This window comes from Schistocerca piceifrons, chromosome 3, assembly GCF_021461385.2.
Source record: "Schistocerca piceifrons isolate TAMUIC-IGC-003096 chromosome 3, iqSchPice1.1, whole genome shotgun sequence".
In the NCBI taxonomy this organism is placed as follows: Eukaryota; Metazoa; Arthropoda; class Insecta; order Orthoptera; family Acrididae; genus Schistocerca; species Schistocerca piceifrons.
Window position 1 is genome coordinate 351,021,775 of NC_060140.1, and position 19,571 is coordinate 351,041,345.

The following is a 19,571-nucleotide window of genomic DNA, read 5'->3' on the forward strand; positions in this document are numbered from 1 at the left end:
CAAAATTACACAGATGGTTTTGGAAAAAGCTTAATTAGTTGTCAATTACAGATATTGATCAAAGTGATGATTCTTCCGGAAAACCTGGAATTCTCAGGGCATTATATTTTACCTGGAAAAATCAGGGAAATCTATAGGAATATCATAAAATCTCAGAGAATTGAAACTTGGTTTTATTGAGTTTTATAAGTCACAAAGTTTGAAATACTAAATATCCCTTAGTGTGTTAATTATATGAATATTATTCCATATAACATATCGATTTTTATAAACTGTACTTAAACTACTGCTTATGGCTAGTGCATATATCCCAATTAAGAGAAAAGAAAAGACATTATTGCCTCCCCTCCTCCCACCCCCTCCTTCTAACCATTAATTTATCAGGAGTTTTCTAATAATACCATCTGTATATTGAGCAAGCAGTAAAGGAAACAAAAGAAAAATTAGGAGTAGGTATTAAAATTCATGGAGAAGAAATAAAAACTTTGAGGTTCGCCGATGACATTGTAATTCTGTCAGAGACAGCAAAGGACTTGGAAGAGCAGTTGAATGGAATGGACAGTGTCTTGAAAGGAGGATATAAGATGAACATCAACAAAAGCAAAACAAGGATAATGGAATGTAGTCTAATTAAGTCGGGTGATGCTGAGGGAATTAGATTAGGAAATGAGGCACTTAAAGTAGTAAAGGAGTTTTGCTATTTGGGGAGCAAAATAACTGATGATGGTCGAAGTAGAGAGGATATAAAATGTAGGCTGGCAATGGCAAGGAAAGCGTTTCTGAAGAAGAGAAATTTGTTAACATCCAGTATTGATTTAAGTGTCAGGAAGTCATTTCTGAAAGTATTCGTATGGAGTGTAGCCATGTATGGAAGTGAAACATGGACGATAAATAGTTTGGACAAGAAGAGAATAGAAGCTTTCAAAATGTGGTGCTACAGAAGAATGCTGAAGATTAGATGGGTAGATCACATAACTAATGAGGAAGTATTGAATAGGATTGGGGAGAAGAGAAGTTTGTGGCACAACTTGACCAGAAGAAGGGATCGGTTGGTAGGACATGTTCTGAGGCATCAAGGGATCACCAATTTAGTATTGGAGGGCAGCGTGGAGGGTAAAAATCGTAGAGGGAGGCCAAGAGATGAATACACTAAGCAGATTCAGAAGGATGTAGGTTGCAGTAGGTACTGGGAGATGAAAAAGCTTGCACAGGATAGAGTAGCATGGAGAGCTGCATCAAACCAGTCTCAGGACTGAAGACCACAACAACAACAACAACAACAACAACAACAACCATCGTCCTCATCGTACCTGGAATTCTCAGAGACTCATCTTTTTTACTGTTTTGAAGAAGCCACCCTGTTGATGAAATTTTTGGTGACACCCCTTTTAAACATCACAGCTGTTGCCTGCCTGTGTTACATGCATAAGATCTGGTGTCAGGACATTGTACTGGTTGGTTCTTTGCAGTGCTGCACGGATACTCTTACTACATGAAAAAGAGAAAAATATTACTGTGTCAGTATATGCTGCTGCAACTCATCTTGTACATTTAAGGGTTCTTATTCTATTAGCAAAAGTAAATCTTTGATGTGCATGTTCATCACAACTGAGGAACATAGTTAAAAGGTCAATAAGAAACAGGAGAAAAACAAACATGCATGCATGAAAAAAATTAAAATAGTGAAAGGTAGCTTTTGATATCGACTAAGTAGACTATAACCTTACACTATGTCCCGAGATAGGTGAGTTGATAATACATATGAAGAAAACCGAAGTAGTGAGTACTAGGTCTAGTTCCACCAGCAGCAAAAACTCTGGTTATGTAGAACATGGTTGACTGAATTACATCTTCCACATTACCATTCAGTTGGTTATTATTTCACACTGGTAACTTAGTATCTTATGTTTGCGGGTGTTGCGCAAATAAATTTTGTTGTATCCACAATACAATGGGGTTGATATGAAAACAGTGCAGACCATTGAAGTAAAACTTGCACCAGCAATGTAACAATGACAAAGAGAAGTTCCAAACACATGTCTGGGTAGAACCAGCATTGATTACAGCAAGAACAGCAGCAAGTATACATTCTACAGCAACTAATAACATCAGAGAATGCAACATCATCTACATGACTATTCTTGTGTTTCAATCCTTTTCTGAAATGAAAGACAGACAGAAACTATGTTAGTGTTACCTCCATCACCACCTTACAGAATTTATTGTATTAAATCTAGATATTCATGAAAATCTGTACTTTTATTCTGTTGCCTACAGAATGGATTTGGTCTACTCAATTAGTTGTGTGTGCTAGAGGATCCTGATAAATTATCTTCTAACCAAGTGTAGTAAGTGGTGTCACGTTAGGACAGTAAAACTTGAGTTCTTCTCTCTAACCTTGAATTTTACAGGTACATGAAACAGGAAATCGAATCTGATCGTGAATGGCTCACCAAGATAAAAGGGTTAAGTGGGCAGTGTCATTTTGCATGTTTGAATGATCAGTGCAGATGTTCCAGTGCTCATTGTATTATAGGGGGGGCCTTTGTCACATATTGTACTTTCACCAAGGAAGTAGCCTCAAAGGTAGTGCATCTTTCAGATCCATAGTTAAACGACATCTTACACATTATGCGAAGTTTTGAGTTTTCCTGTGAAATGAAGAATTATTGATCCACTTCTTATGACATTGTGCCAATGTCAGACAATAATAGGAACAAAGATCAACCTACAAGGCTCACCTCTATCATGTACAATGTTGTTAGTGGAGTAAAAAAAAATCAGACGTAGCATCTTCTCGAACTCTAAGCAATTCTACTGCCCTGTACAGATTGTTTTGTGAAACATGAAAAATATTGTTACATTTATAAAAATTTGGTTTGTCTCTTTTGTTATAAAAGTGATCAATCTCAGTCTTTGTGCTCTTCATGCCTGAAACCCAGTAAAAGCAAAATTTTAGAAATGACTCAGAGCATGCAGTATTGTTGCTATGGAATCCTAAGATCGGTAATCTCAGAAATTACTGGTAGGTTTGCAGAGTTTAGTGAAAACTAACTTTGTAAGTAGATACGGTCACATCAGATCTCTTATTTATTGGAGGAAAATTTGTTTGGTTCTTTGTTCACCAGCCTATTACCTGTACAGTAACCATATAACAGCTTACTGAAATGAAGTCAGCATACAGATAAATAATCAAGATCATCACTGAGTTCAGCATGCAAGCATGCATATTCCAACTCTCCCACTGATATTCTGCCCATGTATCTTGCAGCCACCCTTGGAGTGAGCCAAGAAGTTAACAAAAAAGTGTCAAAAGTGACTTTATATGCTACAATGTGGTGGTACTGCACATGCAAACTGGCACCACAGATTCTGCTCAGCAGCAAAGACGTATATTTTGCAGATGCGCCCCCCCCCCCCCCCCCCATTGGCAGGTGCAGAAAGGCCCAATGGTTATTTCCAACATGATGCTGTGGAGGCAATAGACATACGAAAATTTAGATTAGATGACCATGATGATGAGCCACATTAAACTACAAAATTGACCACCAAAATTAACATGAATGCTGGGAGCATCCATGATGAGACAACATATAGGGGTGATTTCTGAAGGCTTCATCAGATCATGTCCAGGTGAGGTGTTTGATGTCACTATCACTGTCCAACAGGCATGATGGCTGACCATGCACTTCATTCTAGCAGTACCACATTGTCCTGCATGTAGAAGGGCCAGGACCTTATGGTACAACACTTGCAGCATGGAGAGGGTACCTGTGACAGTATGAAGTTTGATCAACTTGTAGAAGGTCCAATAATTACGTGCTGACAATAATAATATGGCCACCTCTGCAGATATAGTGCCATGCCAACCAGCTACAATGATCAGGGATTAACAAGTCTGGCAATGGTTTATGGTCCATCACCAGGTGAAATTGCAATTCATAGAGGGACATGAGAAGCTTTCTCACCAGAAAGACTATAGAGAATAGTTTCTGCCTTGATCTGTGAGTAGTTCTGCTGGATGGAATTTACAGTTTTCAAGATAAGGGCTATGGGGTGTTCAGTGCTGCCTTCCTCTTCGTGTGGAAATACTGCCCCCAACTCTGTACTGGGACCCAACGGAACTAGTATGATTTTTTAACAAAGAGTACGGAACCAAACAAGGGGCTGCTAAGAATGATTTTTTAAATTGATGAAAAGCTTGCTTGCAATCTGAACATTAGAAATTTTGCTCCCTTTTTTCTTGGTGTGTTTAAGAGGGTGCAAGACCTGGGCATCATTACCAATAAACTGACAAAAGTAATTTACCTTCCTCCTGAAGGATTGCAGCCCTTTTAAAATTTTCAGTGGCAGCATTTGGTCAATTGTTTGCACATATTTGTATACTGGAAGGTTACCACATTTATTGTTAATAAAGCTGATTTCTAGAAGAACTGGCATTTATGCAAATTGAATTTTAAGCCAGTTTTCTGGAGAAATCAGAATAACAATAACTGATTTTGAAGGTCCTTTTGTAAGCTGGCACCTGTAATAATTATGTTGTCTAAGTAATGTCACTTCTTGAGGTTTACTGAATCAGCTGCTGAAAGTAGTGTTGGAAGATGGCAGATGCACTTGAAATGCCAAAAGGTGACTGTTGGTACTTGTACAGTTATTTGGGCAGACTCTTGCAAATACTGGCACAGGAGAAGGTGACATGAGAATTATAAGCCTGTATCTTATTTGCATATCTTAATCCCATTGTGAACATGAAAAATTTTTCATAAACTTCCATTTTCTCTGCAACCTATTTATATTCAACGTCCATGTTAACAGCAAAGGTGTTATGAACAACATGGATGTGTTTAGGTGGTGTAGGGAGACAGAACAAATGTTGATAATGAATAGAGCAGTGAAAGACCTTCCATTTTGACTATGAGATGGTGCAAAAAATTGAGGAAGCTGTTCATGAAGACTGATAGTTAACAGTGGATGAAATTTCTGCAATGTTTTCACACTTCTGAACTCTCGTATACAAGACACTCACAAGAATGCTGGGATACTGGAAACTGTGAGCAAGATGGGTCCCAAAACTACTGACAGAGTAGCACAAGAAAAACTGGGTCAGTAGCACCCTCAACAATATTGTGAGACTCTAAAAAACTCAAAAGAAGCTTTCAGAAACAAAAGAAGGGTGATGTTGATAAGAGGAGTGTGCTTGTAGCTCGTCCTCACACAGCCTTAGGAACTCTTGGACTCATTTGGTTGGGATGTTTTGAACTACCTCCACATTCCTCTGACTTGACGTCTTCATATTGTAATCTTTTCTCCTTCCTGAAGGCACACATGAGTGGAATTAAATTTTCAACCAACGACCAGTTGTAGAAAGAGTTTCTAGTTTCTGAAGTGGGGAAAGGAGCTGGTGGGGTAGTCCTGTGAGGAGGGCATAAAGAAGCTCGTGCCACGGTTCATCACATGCATTGAACTGCATGCATGGCAATTATGTGGAAAAATAGTCAACAAATGTATTGAAAAATATTCTGTATTTTGTTCAAATACACCTTTTCTAAAAAAGAATAAAAATTAAAAATTCTGAATGTGCCTCGCATAATTCTACATCTACATCTACATGATTACTCTGCAATTCACATTTAAGTGCTTGGCAGAGGGTTCATCGAACCACAATCATACTATCTCCCTACCATTCCACTCCCGAACAGTGCGCGGGAAAAACGAACACCTAAACCTTTCTGTTAGCGTTCTGATTTCTCTTATTTTATTTTGATGATCATTCCTACCTATGTAGGTTGGGCTCAACAAAATATTTTCACATTCGGAAGAGAAAGTTGGTGACTGAAATTTCGTAAATAGATCTCGCCGCGACGAAAAACGTCTTTGCTTTATTGACTTCCATCCCAACTCTCGTATCATATCTGCCACACTCTCTCCCCTATTACGTGATAATACAAAACGAGCTGCCCTTCTTTGCACCCTTTCGATGTCCTCCGTCAATCCCACCTGGTAAGGATCCCACACCGCGCAGCAATATTCTAACAGACGACGAACGAGTGTAGCGTAAGCTGTCTCTTTAGTGGACTTGTTGCGTCTTCTAAGTGTCCTGCCAATGAAATGCAACCTTTGGCTCGCCTTCCCCACAGTATTATCTATGTGGTCTTTCCAACTGAAGTTGTTTGTAATTTTTACACCCAGGTACTTAGTTGAATTGACAGCCTTGAGAATTGTACTATTTATCGAGTAATCAAATTCCAGCGGATTTCTTTTGGAACTCATGTGGATCACCTCACACTTTTCATTATTTAGCGTCAACTGCCACCTGCCACACCATACAGCAATCTTTTCTAAATTGCTTTGCAACTGATATTGGTCTTCAGATGACCTTACTAGACAGTAAATTACAGCATCATCTGTGAACAACCTAAGAGAACTGCTCAGATTGTGTCACCCAGGTGTGTGTATGTGTGTGTGTGTGTGTGTGTGTGTGTGTGTGTGTTTGGGGAAGGGGGTACTTAGCAGATATGTAAGTGGAATATAAACCACCATTTTTCTTTTGATAATTATCATTGATTTTGGTAACTGTTCTTGTATTTTGATTTCAGGTGTACAAAGCTTACATAAGGCAAAATCTCATTCACAGCAGCCAGATGCAGGATGGAGGTAATAGGTTAAATTTTGTAATATGTTAGTTATAGTCTGATAAGGGAAAGAAGGTTTACTGTCTTGGTGTCATTTCATACCTGCATCTATTCTTCACATTAAGTAGCAATCTATCCTTTTTATAACATTGTTTTTTTTTATTTATTCTGGATAAGCTTATTACGTTATTTAATTCATTATCACGTTGAACAAACTGAGATGGCAGAGTAGTGGAATACTAGCCTCTTAAGTGGGCGGAGATAATGTCAAATGAATGTGTGGTCATTGGGTTTAATTTTCCCAAAGTTACATTTCATCATAGTTGGTAAATGCTGCTATGCTCTCCCAGTAATACAGTGTTCTACTGGTCTGCATCTTTTGAATTATCACTTCAGTTGTACCAGTTGGTAGGTCACTGAAATTTTACTGGTTCTTGAAATCTGACACCATATATTTTTCTTATCTCCCCTTATCATCCTCACTTCCTTAATCTTTTCTTATCTTCAGAGTTGGTTATTCAACATGTACTACTTTCTTCATTTATTTCACTGTCAGAAATGTTCTAGCTTTCCTCACAGTTTCCAACTGAATTTTTAACCTACCTGTAAACCTTCATGGTGGGATTCTGTAGACAGCCTCAGATATTCCTGTAGGATAATAGTTATGCATGGCACAGTGGGGACCAGCTTCTGTAATGTGAGAGAAGCTAAAATTTGTTTGTGGCCTTCATGGATTTATCATATTTGTGTAATAGGAATCCAGATATTCAGCACACTTTGTGCTTCTGGCCTTTTTGATTTTGAACTTGCGCATCATGTGGCCTTCCGTTGTGTTTCAGCTCTGAGTAGCTGACCTTGTGAAGTACTGCTAAGGATTTAATGAACTGAGGCATGAATGTATTGCTTTTGGAAGCAAATATTTATTGTGGTTCCAATGACATCACTCAATTCTGAAAGAAGGTAATAACTTTTTATCATGAATAAGTGATACATTGGTATATTCAGACTCTACTAACATAGCTTCTTCACTGTCATAATCGCCAACCTGAACTAAGTCTGTTGAACTCATCTTCAGTGTTATAAAGATCCTGGGTGATGAAAATATTGTTTTTGGTTTTATGTAAAATAGAGTGGTACTTTTTAGTTTTACTATTGGACTTTTTATTATGGAGACTCAAATTTATGCTTTAATTACAAGTGAAGCAATTGGACATAAATTGAGTTATACCAATATTTTTCTTGTTTTATTCTGCATTAGGCTGTATGGAGCAATTTGATTTTAAAGTTCGATATATGAATTGTACTTTAGATTGTGGCAAGGATTGTCCAGTTTCAGGTATCTTCTCTAGGAACTGTTCACTTTAAAACTATGTAACTTGAAGTGTATAAAAAAGTGTATATGTACACTTGAAGTGTATAAAAAATCCGTTTCCCATCACCTTTTCTTATGAGGGCTTTAGATTTCCAATGGCACATTAAAAAATGGTTTGTACCAATTTAGAAATGTCATACTGTACAATTTTTACAAGAGCTATTTACATTATTTGCTCATTTTTAAAGTAATTGTATCTACCAGTATTCCACTTCTGCAAAATCACAGTTTCCCCTGAACCAGCTACTCTTATTCATGTTGATTATGACTGGCTCAACCTGAAGGACATTTACGACTGGCTCAACCTGAACGACATTTTCAGACAGTTCATATTTCTCCCAGTAGCTGTCTTCAATTTTCCTGGCATGTTTAATACACTTTATCCAGTGTTCTGGAGTTATAGTATGTATGGCTTCTCAGCATGAAATTTTAAGTGCATCCTTACTTCTACAATTTTCTAAAGTGTTAGCTGTATTTGTTCTTGCTACTTATCCCTTTCATAAGGCCATATGGTCTCCATTGGATTAAGCTCAGTATGAGCCACTGGCTATCAAACAATATTTACTTCTTGTTGAAGTTGTTTCTTGTTCCAGTTTCTTTATTGGTGTTTGAAAATAAGGCCAATCTGGGAGTATCAGCCCTGCCTTGGTCAATTTACTAAAATCATCAACTTCAGGTGGTAGTGAAATATCATTTGATGCGACCCAAGGTATGATTTCACCTCTCAGCCTCGACATGCTTGAGTTTTTAGTTGAAGAATCGACCATCATATGATATGGTACTTGATCTATAACAACAGCTGACCTTTAAGGCAATAAACTGAGGACTTTCTTTAACCATTCGTCATAATTGGCCAATTTCATTTTGTTGTGGTAATCTCTGGTTCCTTTCTTCCAAATAAAAACAAAGTTCTGTGCCATCAAGAAATCCTCATAATTTCTGATGTGATGTGGAAAATTATGATCTATTTTCCAGCTCCCAAGGTGTCTGTAACTCTCCACAGCATTCGTAAATTTGTTGAATGAATGCTCAGTATTGATTATAGTTTTCAAAGCTATTTTCTGAAGAATCAACCATGTTTTCTTGCCATGCATACTCCATTGTCCAATTCTGCCCGCACCAGGTCTCGTCTGCAAAAAAGATCTTGTAGCCCTTTGTTTGTAGCTCTCTCATTTTCCTAAAGGAGGTATTTTGGGATACAGCATCTGTCACAGACTCCATTAGCATTGGTTTTCTGTTAAGTATTTGGAAACAGAGTCTTGAGGTTTTAACTGCTTTCAAAAGAGTAGAGAATGAAATTGTTTGGTCCTGCCCACTCATCGTGTATAGGGTGCCTAAAAAAAGTTGTGTTCCTGGAATGCTATACAACAGTTCAAGAAATAACATTAGTAGTTTTATTTCAATAAAGCAGATTGAAAATACTTAACTATAATGTACAAAGGCGTCACAAGCGGTGGGCGACATGCTGCTTAAATCCGAGTCCTTGCTGCACACAATGTTCAAACAATCAATGCATATGGATCACTACAATGTGATATCGTAGCGCTCTCTGCTAGGCCGTGCTAATACTCTGTGAATCTGTCCACTAATGTCCATGTACTGAGCTGATCTGAGCGGGCGAGGCTGGCAGGAACGGCATTTATATTCACTTTGGCTTGAGGGCGGTCCTGTCATGTTGAGGTGCTATTCCGCGCACTGTTGGCCAACATCGTTTCACTGCCTTCTCAAGTCTTGCATTCTTCATTTTTGTTCCGGCACTTGTGGTTATGCCAGAACATTCCTCCCCCCAAAGCATCGGCCTCCCCCCAAAGCATCGGACCGTTGTCGTGTAGGGAGTGCAACCATAGCGGGGAGGGGGGGGGGAGGAGATGGGGGCAGGAGTGTGGGCGCATTGTTGGGCTGGAAGCTGTGGCTGCAGGAGACATCAGTACGGCCATACCACACCATATGGCCTGCGCTTTGGCGGAAATGTCCCCCGGAAAATGATCAGAAGGGTACAAGTCCACCTCCTGCTGCCTGCCATGAACCAGATGAAGGTGGTGACTGCTGAGGTGTGGGTGGGTCCAGCTCCCATCGGTAGGATGAGAGGAGACGCAGGAGGTTCCACCTACGTCTCCATGGGGTCGTCCCATAGTGTCGTGATGACATACTCTGCTGGCTGCTGTAGGTGCAAGCCATGGGGACCTGAAAGAAGATACATACAAGCGCCAAGTCTATGGACGATCTCGCCTTGTGCCTACCGTCTCCTGTCACTAAAAATTGAGTAAAAGACAATATCATGTGGTGCGAAGCGATACTTGCAGACTTCCTTCGGAGCCGGATGGTGAGGAGGTTGGAGCAGGTGGAGCAATGTCTGATGGCAACGGTCGTGAAGCAATTGCGCCGGCGATGGTCCATCTCATGGGTGCGAGTGATATGAGGTGATAAACAGTTGCAGTGCTTGATCCCTAGTGTGTGTGAAGCGATGTTTGGCCATCTGCTGCTTCAAGGTTCTGACAAAAAGTTCTGCTTCGTCATTTGACTGTGGATCGAACAGTGCACTAGTTAAATGCTGTATGCCATTGCGTTCACAGAATGTTTCAAATTCGTTCAACGTGAACTTGAGGGCTGTTGTCTGACACTTTTACTTCAGGTAAACCTTCTAGGCAGATGATTGATGACAACACCCAAATTGTGCTGCGTGATGTCGAGTTCATTGGCACAGCAAAAGGAAACTTGCTGTACGAGTCAACCATAATCAACCAGTGAGTATTCCAAAAAGGGCCCACAAAGTCTATGTGCACATGTTGCCATGGTTATTGTGACTAAGGCCAAGCAGAGAATTTTTGCGGCAGATCGTTGAAAAATGGCTGGTGTGGAAGCACTGCCAAAAGGCAAATGCAAATATTTAAACAAGCCCAAATGAGTATTTACTATACACACTTTTTGAGATTCGTCATCGAGCAGTATTTGAAGATATGCTTCGCGCAAATCAGTTTTTGAAAAGTAGTGTCCAGTGCCTAATTTGCCCATGAGATCCTCTGGGCACAGCAATGGATAAGTATGAATGACAGTTTGTGGGTTGACTGTAGACTTAAAGTCAACACATAGGTGAATGTGACCTGAAGGTTTGTGGAGCAAAACCAATGGACTTGTCCATTGAATAGCTGATATGGGCACAATAACTCTGTTATCTTGCCATTCCTTAAGTTCAGCTGCGACTTTGTCCCGTAATGCAATGGGAACAGATCTGGCCCAGCAAAATTTTGACTAAGCATCGTCTTTCAGCGTAATATGTGCAACAAAATTGTTAGCTTTGCCTAATCCTTCAGAAAAGAGTTTCAGGAATTCTTTTAGCAAGCTAGCTACACTGCCTTTTGCATTGAATGCAGACACTGACAACACATTGTCCTGAATGTTAAAGCCAAACAAATCAGAAGAATCAAGATCAAATATGTTCTCACACATGCATAATTGTAGTACTGTAAAAGTCATTGTATGCGAGCGATACGTGGCAGGCAAAGTACATGTTCTGAGAATGGTAGTGTCTTGTCCATTATAAGCTTCAGTTGCGAGCTAGTTTTAGACAGGCATTGTGAGCCTAACAGTTCATATGTGTGACGATTGAGCAATGTGACAGAGGCACCTGTGCCCAACTGAAATTTCCCACATTTCCCACAAATAAGTAAATGAACAAAAAGTTTCATTCTGGGAACAAAAAGTTTGTTTGACTGACGGATGCTTGCTAGTTGCAGTCGAGTTGAAATACACTGCATTAATGACATGGGCATTGTGACGAGAGTTTTGTGAGTGGGCTGAATTCTTATGTTTGTTCTGTTGCAAACAAACGGGTTGCACATGTCCTTTCCTACCACAAGCATAACAATGAGCTTGTCGGGAGGGGCAGTCTGGCATTTATGCTGTGAATAACACCTACGACAAGACTTAATTCTGTTAGCCTGTGTAGCTGCCTGTTTAGCAAACTGCTTATGCGGCATGGAACGTTGTTTACTCGGCTTGGTTAGCGCAAGCTGCTGGTGCGGAATGGGGCAATCACAAGCAAGGGTTGCAACCCGGAAAATAGCTGGCTGCTCAAATACATGAGCTGACAAGGTACCGGAATCATACTGATCTAGCATTTGAACTACCTGCTGAAATGATGGATCAGACTGTTTCAAAATATGTTCTCTCAGTTTGACATGATACAACATAATATCTGAATATGAAGCACCACAAGCACATTTAATTTACGTTTCCTTGTCATAACTTGCAAATCTGTTATCCACTCATGCGATAAGTTTGTTCTGACTGTTTTTTTGGCAATGAAAGAATTGATACATAGCTGCTACCACATTCTCTTGTAGGTCATAATGGTCAGTCAGTGAAGAGATAACACTGTCATATGCAAGTTCACTCAGAGTGGTGTGAGGAAAGAGTTTTTGAATTAATCTGGACTCTGAACTTTCTACCGTGGATAATAGATAGGGAAGTTTCACAGTAACTGCAAGATTGTGGGCTAGTAAATGTGCTTCAACCTGTGATAACCACTTGAGCCATTCCTCTTCTTGGTCACAAAACTGTCAAAAAGGTGATATAGCAGCTGTAGTGACGGTGCTTATTCTGTCAGGCGCGCAGTGTTGGCCAGTAGCTGCTGCACCTTGTTGAGCAGTGTAGATATTGGCTGCGTCTGAAACTGAAACGTCTACATTAGCTGTGTGGCATCTAATCCTTGCCGCTGTGGTGCCTGAGCAGTGGGTGGGGCAAGTGGGGGGGGGGGGGGGAGGTGACATGTTGGAAGTCACAAATGCAACAAAAATATGTACAAACATTTTCTGCAATGCCTACCTGACAACACTGAGTATCAAAAACGATAAGAAATTGTTAAAGCAATTAAATACCCCTGCAAAGTAAAGACAAGAGAGAACTAAGGCGCCAGCACAATATAAACGAAAAGTTCATGGCCGTCGGGCACTGGGTTCAGAGGATTCTCATCGCCAGTTGTTGGGTCCCGCCCACTCGTCGCGTATAGGATGCCTAAAGGATGCTGCATTCTCGGAATGCTATACAATAATTCAAGCAAATAACATTAGTAGTTTTATTTCAATAAAGCAGATGGATGGCATGCAACATAAATCTGATTCCTTGCTGTACACAATGTTCAAACAGTCAATGGATATGGATCACTACAGTCTGATATCATTGCACTCTCTGCTCCGCGAATCCTGTCCACTAATGTCCGTATACTAAGCTGATCTGAGTGGCCAAGGCTGGCAGGAGCGGCGCCTGTATTCACTTCAGCTTAAGGGCGGTCCTGTCATGGTGCGGTCCTATTCTGCACACCATTGGCTAATGTTTCACCGCATTCTCATGTCTTTCATTCTTCGTCTTCGTTCGGGCACTTGTGATTATGCCAGAACAGAAATATCAGGAAAATCTACCGTATTTTCTATCAGTTTGAGGTGGAGGTATTTTAATTGTGACAAATACCGTGTACACGTAAAAAAATAAAATAAAAAATAAAAAAGTGATTTGTTCTTGCCCTGGACAAACACAATGTTTTTTCCTTGACCTGGGTAACATATTTGCATCCTTATCCTTTGAAGCAGCTGCTACGCTCCTCACTGACAATGATATTTCAAGACAGTGTGTCACTTCCTGGTACACAGGAAACCTACTTTTCTCGCTCACTTGGAAATAAATAAATAGCACTTAAAACTATTACAAGTTCACCCACTGACAATAGTGGTCTCGGAGGCATCTTGATATGATGTAGCTACCATGTTGGTGTCAATAAGGTACTTTTATAAAATCCATATCCCATTTTATGGTCACAGTGGTTGCGGCTTCTGACAACTACGAAAGAGACTTTCAAAAGAAATCCACGCCCTCTGTTATGTTTATCCTGTGCTGAGAAAACATTACTCTAGAAAAACTGTAAAAACTTTTTTTCTTGAGTGATTGAAAAAAGACGCCCAAGACTGGACAATCTATACTATGATCCAAAATGAAATTCATATGTTGAACTTTAAAATTAAATTGCTCCATATGACCTAATGCAGAATAAAACAAGAAAAATATTAGCTTAAGTCATTTTGCGATTGGTGTATAGGTTTGTTTGTAGTTAAAGCCCAAATTCGAGCTTCCATAATAAAAAAAGGCGATAGTAGACTCAGAATTTTTTTATGTGGTTGTGGGGGATGTATTTTCATTGCTGACGTTACCTTACCATATAGAGGACATGTTTGAGTTGCAAAGAGGACAACTAAAAGACTGCTACACATTTGAGCTTTTTGACAAAAGGCCTCCTTCTAAAGTAGAAAGCACGCGCCCACATGCATGCAAATGCCCCCCCCCCCCCCCCCCCCCACTCCCCCATCCTGGATTTAAGTGCCTGCTCTGGCCTCAGGGATCAGAGTCAGTCAGTGGTCATGTGTGTGTGGGTTGCACTTATGTGAATGTGTGTATTTGTACTTCAGAAGGAGGCAAAAGTATTGCAGTCTTTTGTTGTGTATGACTGTGACTCAGTGTCTCCTCTATATGGTGAGTACCAGTCTGTGCTTTTCATGATGTTGTCGTTATTCCATCCTGGATTTTCCATTCTTTGATTTCTTCTAACTCTGAGATGCATATATGCATTTTTGGTTGCCTTGTGATTTGGTGATGTATTTATGCTACATGTAAGAAGAGGTTTTTTGTGTGTAATTTTTCTCTGATAACAGATAGCACAGCTCAGCCTACAGTGCCATTTGCTGAGTTATGAAGTTTTACACTCCTGCAGGAGGGTCTTATTTTTTTATCACAAAGCATTCAACAATGATACTTTGTGAGCAATATTTTATCATCAGACATTCCTGAGAATCCTGATAAAATACGGGTGAAGTAATTCAATTTCTGCAGAATTTTTATTTATATTCTACACTATGTACCTCAAAGGCATTTTTTACAACTGTAACACAAGTGAAAATTTCTCCTCACCAAAAACTGATCCACATATTTAAAAATGTGTTAGTATGTTTGTAAGACTTCTGATGAGCATTTGTCGGAAAAAAAAAGAAAGAAAAAAAAGAAAAAAGCGAGCTACAGGCTCTCCACTTTTACACTATTGCTCTTGATGCCCACCAGGCTTAAAGCTGCTATGGAGCGTTCACCCATGTAATTTCCAATTTCTACACAATTCCCTTTGCAGTACTCTAGTTCATGTAATCGAAATCAGATTTTCATGCTGCTTTTTATTCCTAAAACATTTCAATTCATTATGGAAATGAGCTTGTTCCATTTATTTATTGGTGCTAAGAGAAATTTCTATCAAATCTCCACTGTTCACTATACCTACTTTCATACCAAAGCACTTAATTATCGTTGGTAGCTGTCTTGCATTTATCAGTTTTCAGTCATTGTTTATGACCTCATACACTTTTTTTCAGTTTATCGTTGAATATGTTTGAATGATTTCTTTGTCTGGAGTATTTCAGGTTTACCTTGAAGTTATTGGTGTGTAATAATAGTTTAAAGTTTTGTATCCGACCGTATTGTTTGGTTGATTATTGTTGTGTCTCATGAGACACACTTTTCATATTTACCTTTGAGAGAAAAAATGAAGTATTTGATTGTGTATTAGCACTGCTTATAAATTAATTACTGTTACACACCAATGTTGAACATAGAATGAAATGAGAGGAATGATTCATCTAGAGAAAAGCAGTGTTATGATCAGCAGTTATGAAGGCATGGTGTTTTAATAGTGGACATTAAGTATTAGTCCTGAAAGGAAGTGATTAGTTTAATTAGAAAAAGTTTTATTATCAAATATACTCAGATTTTCTTTTCACTTAGGATGATTAAAGTGACCAATAAAATCTTCTCGGTCTCTGTGCCACACCAATTAGTTCAAACTTCACTGACTAATTACTTCATAGTGTTTCTAAATTGATAACTACTTTCTGCAGTGTGGTTGATGACACTGTCTTTACACATTCATGTTACCAGTCACGAGTTCAATTTACTTCATCCATTCTCATGTAATGCATTCTGTTCACATGTCTCTGCTTCAGCCAAGAAGATTTTATTAAATTGTGTTAGTAAGATACAGTGAAATTGTATGTCATACATGTTGTCTTGTTTTCCACATTTTAATAGTAAAATTATATTTTTATTGAATTTTTTTGAGGTATGAGAACTTGCTCCTGTGATTTTATTGGGATAATATCAATGATTATTAAATTAGGTAACAGCAGTTCTGCAATTTTCTTCAGTAATTGTTGTTGTGAATGTTTTCTGTGACCACCTCTCAGTAGGAGGATGAATGCCAAAGAAAAAAAAATCATTTGAATGACAATAACCCAATTTTAAAATATTAGGAAGACTACTGATGAGCAATAACTAAGCTGTTCTTCATGCAGGGATGTTATTAAATAATACTAGTAGCTGTAATACCACAGTTGAAAATAAACTGATATTGCGTGTAGCTTAGAGTGTTATCTGATTACATAGTTAATCATTGCCATCTTTTGAACTTGAAGCTATATATTTGCTCTCTATTTACATGTTGTACAAACTTGATCCTTAATTCATTGAAGTAAGGAGTTTTCACATATTGAATTATGTATCTTAAATCATAAGTATATATAAATCTTTAAACTGACGTTAGTCACACCACTTACTTGTGTAGATTTTACTGTATTTGTTAGGTATGCCTGATGATGATCTTCTACCCGTTGCTGTGAAGGTTGTCCATCCGAACATGAATGAGCTCTTAAGGTACAACAGATGGTTGAAATTATGTATTGACACTGTGCTAACTTTATCTCCTATAAAAATTTCATTTTGATCTTGTAATGTACAAGAAGGTGGAGGTGTCTTTGCCCTTGTTATTGAGTTTTGTGTTATGGTACATTTTTTAATTACTAATATAAAATTTAGTGAAGTTTTGAGAGCCAAGGAAGGAAATGAGTTCTGTTTGGTCAATCTTGATTGGTCTTTGTTTTGAATGGTGTCTGAAGCGGTATACATGACAATCTTCAACATATGAAAAGAAACAGTAGTGCCAGGTAAAAACCAACTAAAAGGGGTGGGGGGGTTTCCAGAATTATGAAATTATTCCAGAAACTACGTACAATTTTTTTAGCTGCAGATGGCGCATTACACTACAGAGTCTGCCAGAAAAATGTATACAGTCTTTGTCAGGCTCTATCGAGATATCGATAATGTCATTCGATTTGAATTATGAGTGTATTGTAGTAAGGTCTTTGGCTCAACAGATGTTAGTACTTTCATCTCGGTATTGAGAAAATAATATGGCTGGAGCACGCTTGACGTTCGAGCAACGAAAATGAATTGTGAAGTGGTTTTTCAAGTTTGATAATGCCGTTGAAATGCAGCATCAGTGGAGACGGGAGAGTGAAACAGAATCGTCAACCTGCCTAACAATTAAACACATTATTGACAAGTTTGAATTGCATGGAATGATTTGTGATATTCACAAAGGAAGATCAGGAAAACAGCGTACAGCTAAAAGTCCTGCATCATTGGCTCTTTTGTATTGGAAACGTTTGTTAATTCTCCAAAGAAGTCTGCTCCACAATGTGCACGTGAAGTGGGGGTTAGCAGTACAAGTGTACAAAGAATTCTGAAAGCTGCAAAGTGGAAAATTTACATTCCATTATTACTGCATGCGATTAATGACCACGATACTGATCGGCGAATGCAATTTTGTGAATGGTATCAGCAAATGGTAACTGATGATGAACAATTTGGTATTGTGGAGTGACGAGGCACAATTTAAACTTAATGGACCCGTGAATCGGCATAACAGTGTGTACTGGACACCAAAAAATCCGCATGTTTATGTGGATAAAGCGGTCAATCTACCAGGGGTTCATGTGTGGCGTGGAGTATCATCTAAGGGCTTAATAGGACCCTCTTTCTTTGATGCTACTGTCACTGGAGAAGTGTACCTGGAAATGATACGCACATCAATTTTGCCAGGTATACATGTGCTTTATGGAGCTGAAGAAGAGGTCTTCTGCCAACAGAATGGAGTGCCACTACACTACCACCTAGCCGTATGAGCTTTCCTGGCTGACAATTTTCTGGGGCATTGGATTGGACGAAGAGGGCCCATTTAGTTCCCTCCATGGTCACCATATCGAACACTTATGGACTTTTACTTGTGCGGAACTGTGAAAGATAACATCTATCAATGTAAGCCACACATGTTGGAGGAACTTCGACAGGAGATTACAGTGACGTGCAGCGATCTCCACTGTAACATTGACATAGTTGCAATGAACGCTCATTGTTCTGTTATGTGTATGGCAATGTTGAACAAATAAAAGTAATCATGTGCTAAACTGAAGGCTGCACAACATGTGTGATCAATTATTAAATGTAAAATAAACGCTTAAGTAATACTTTTCGTTCCTTAAGATGTGTATACATTTTTCTGGCAGACTGTATTTGCAATAACCAAACCACTTGAACAAAAAAAAGCCCAAAAAATTATGACAAGAAACTGGTCACCAGCAGGTTAATGATGAGTGATGCATAGGCATGTGTGAGGAACAGGTAATTTCATTGGATTTTGAGCTTTCCCTCTTTTCATGGCTTTAGGAGCAACACTCACAAACACTCCCCTTTTCCACTCGGAAGCACGTGCACTATCCCCCCCCCCCCCCCCCCCCCCGCACGCACACATTAACGACCAACATTATCTCGATTTTGACAACAGTTATCTTCTCCATATCAAAACATCCCTCCCTCCCAGGCTATCTCAACATGCTGATAACTTTACAAATGTCTTTACAGCCAGAAAACATTCTCCCTGATTAGCCGTAAACAAATCTCAGCATCAATTTTTTCTTGTAGCCCAAATGACACTTCTAAATCGTCACTTATACTCAGATCTTTAGAAATCCTACTGTAATCTTCATCATGTTTTTGGTTACCTCTCCTAGTGATATGAAATGAATAATACTGTGCTCAAATTCCTGGGCTGACCCCAAGCCTCCTTCCCAAAGTTATATTCCATCTCTCACTCAACCTGTGCATTATCCCATCCCTTTCCATGCCATTTCATCTCCTAATCCAACAGTGCTTGGGTTTGCCCTATGGATGACTCAGATACAAGACTTTTTCTGTATATTCACCCAGTACATCCTACTGCTCACACATGCTTCTTATGTGATTGAAGACAGGGCCACGTGTGAAAGCACTCCAGTCATGTACAAGTCTTGATACAAGCACTGTTCAACACTATCTTCATATGGTAAATAACCAGCTGTATATGTACATGAATGGATATCGTCAAACTATGCCTAATTGCAAAGTGTCCAACTGCCTACCTTGCTGCGCACTGCAATAGTTATGAGTGCAGAAGCTGCTACAATATTATTGCCATTTGAATTCACTCACTCCTCACCACCCCCACCACCACCACCACCACCACCACCACCACCACCACCACCACACATTCCCCCTCCTCCTCAGAAATATAACTCTGGGAAGTGGTGCCTCAGGATGCCTTTCATTCAGTAAACCCCTTGGTCATTCTTCCACAAGTCTTCATCCTCACCAGAAGATGATGGGTACCA

The 19,571-nt window shown here is 39.2% G+C and overlaps 1 protein-coding gene across 1 annotated transcript in view; it reads left to right on the plus strand.

Annotated features, from left to right (window-relative positions):
* LOC124788085 (uncharacterized aarF domain-containing protein kinase 2-like) overlaps positions 1 to 19,571 on the plus strand; it is a 106,583-nt gene that overhangs the window by 13,915 nt on the left and 73,097 nt on the right. The window contains exons 3-4 of the mRNA XM_047255182.1: positions 6,597 to 6,654; positions 16,671 to 16,740. Coding sequence (XP_047111138.1) covers positions 6,597 to 6,654; positions 16,671 to 16,740 — 128 coding nt within the window. The remainder of the gene's footprint in view (positions 1 to 6,596; positions 6,655 to 16,670; positions 16,741 to 19,571) is intronic.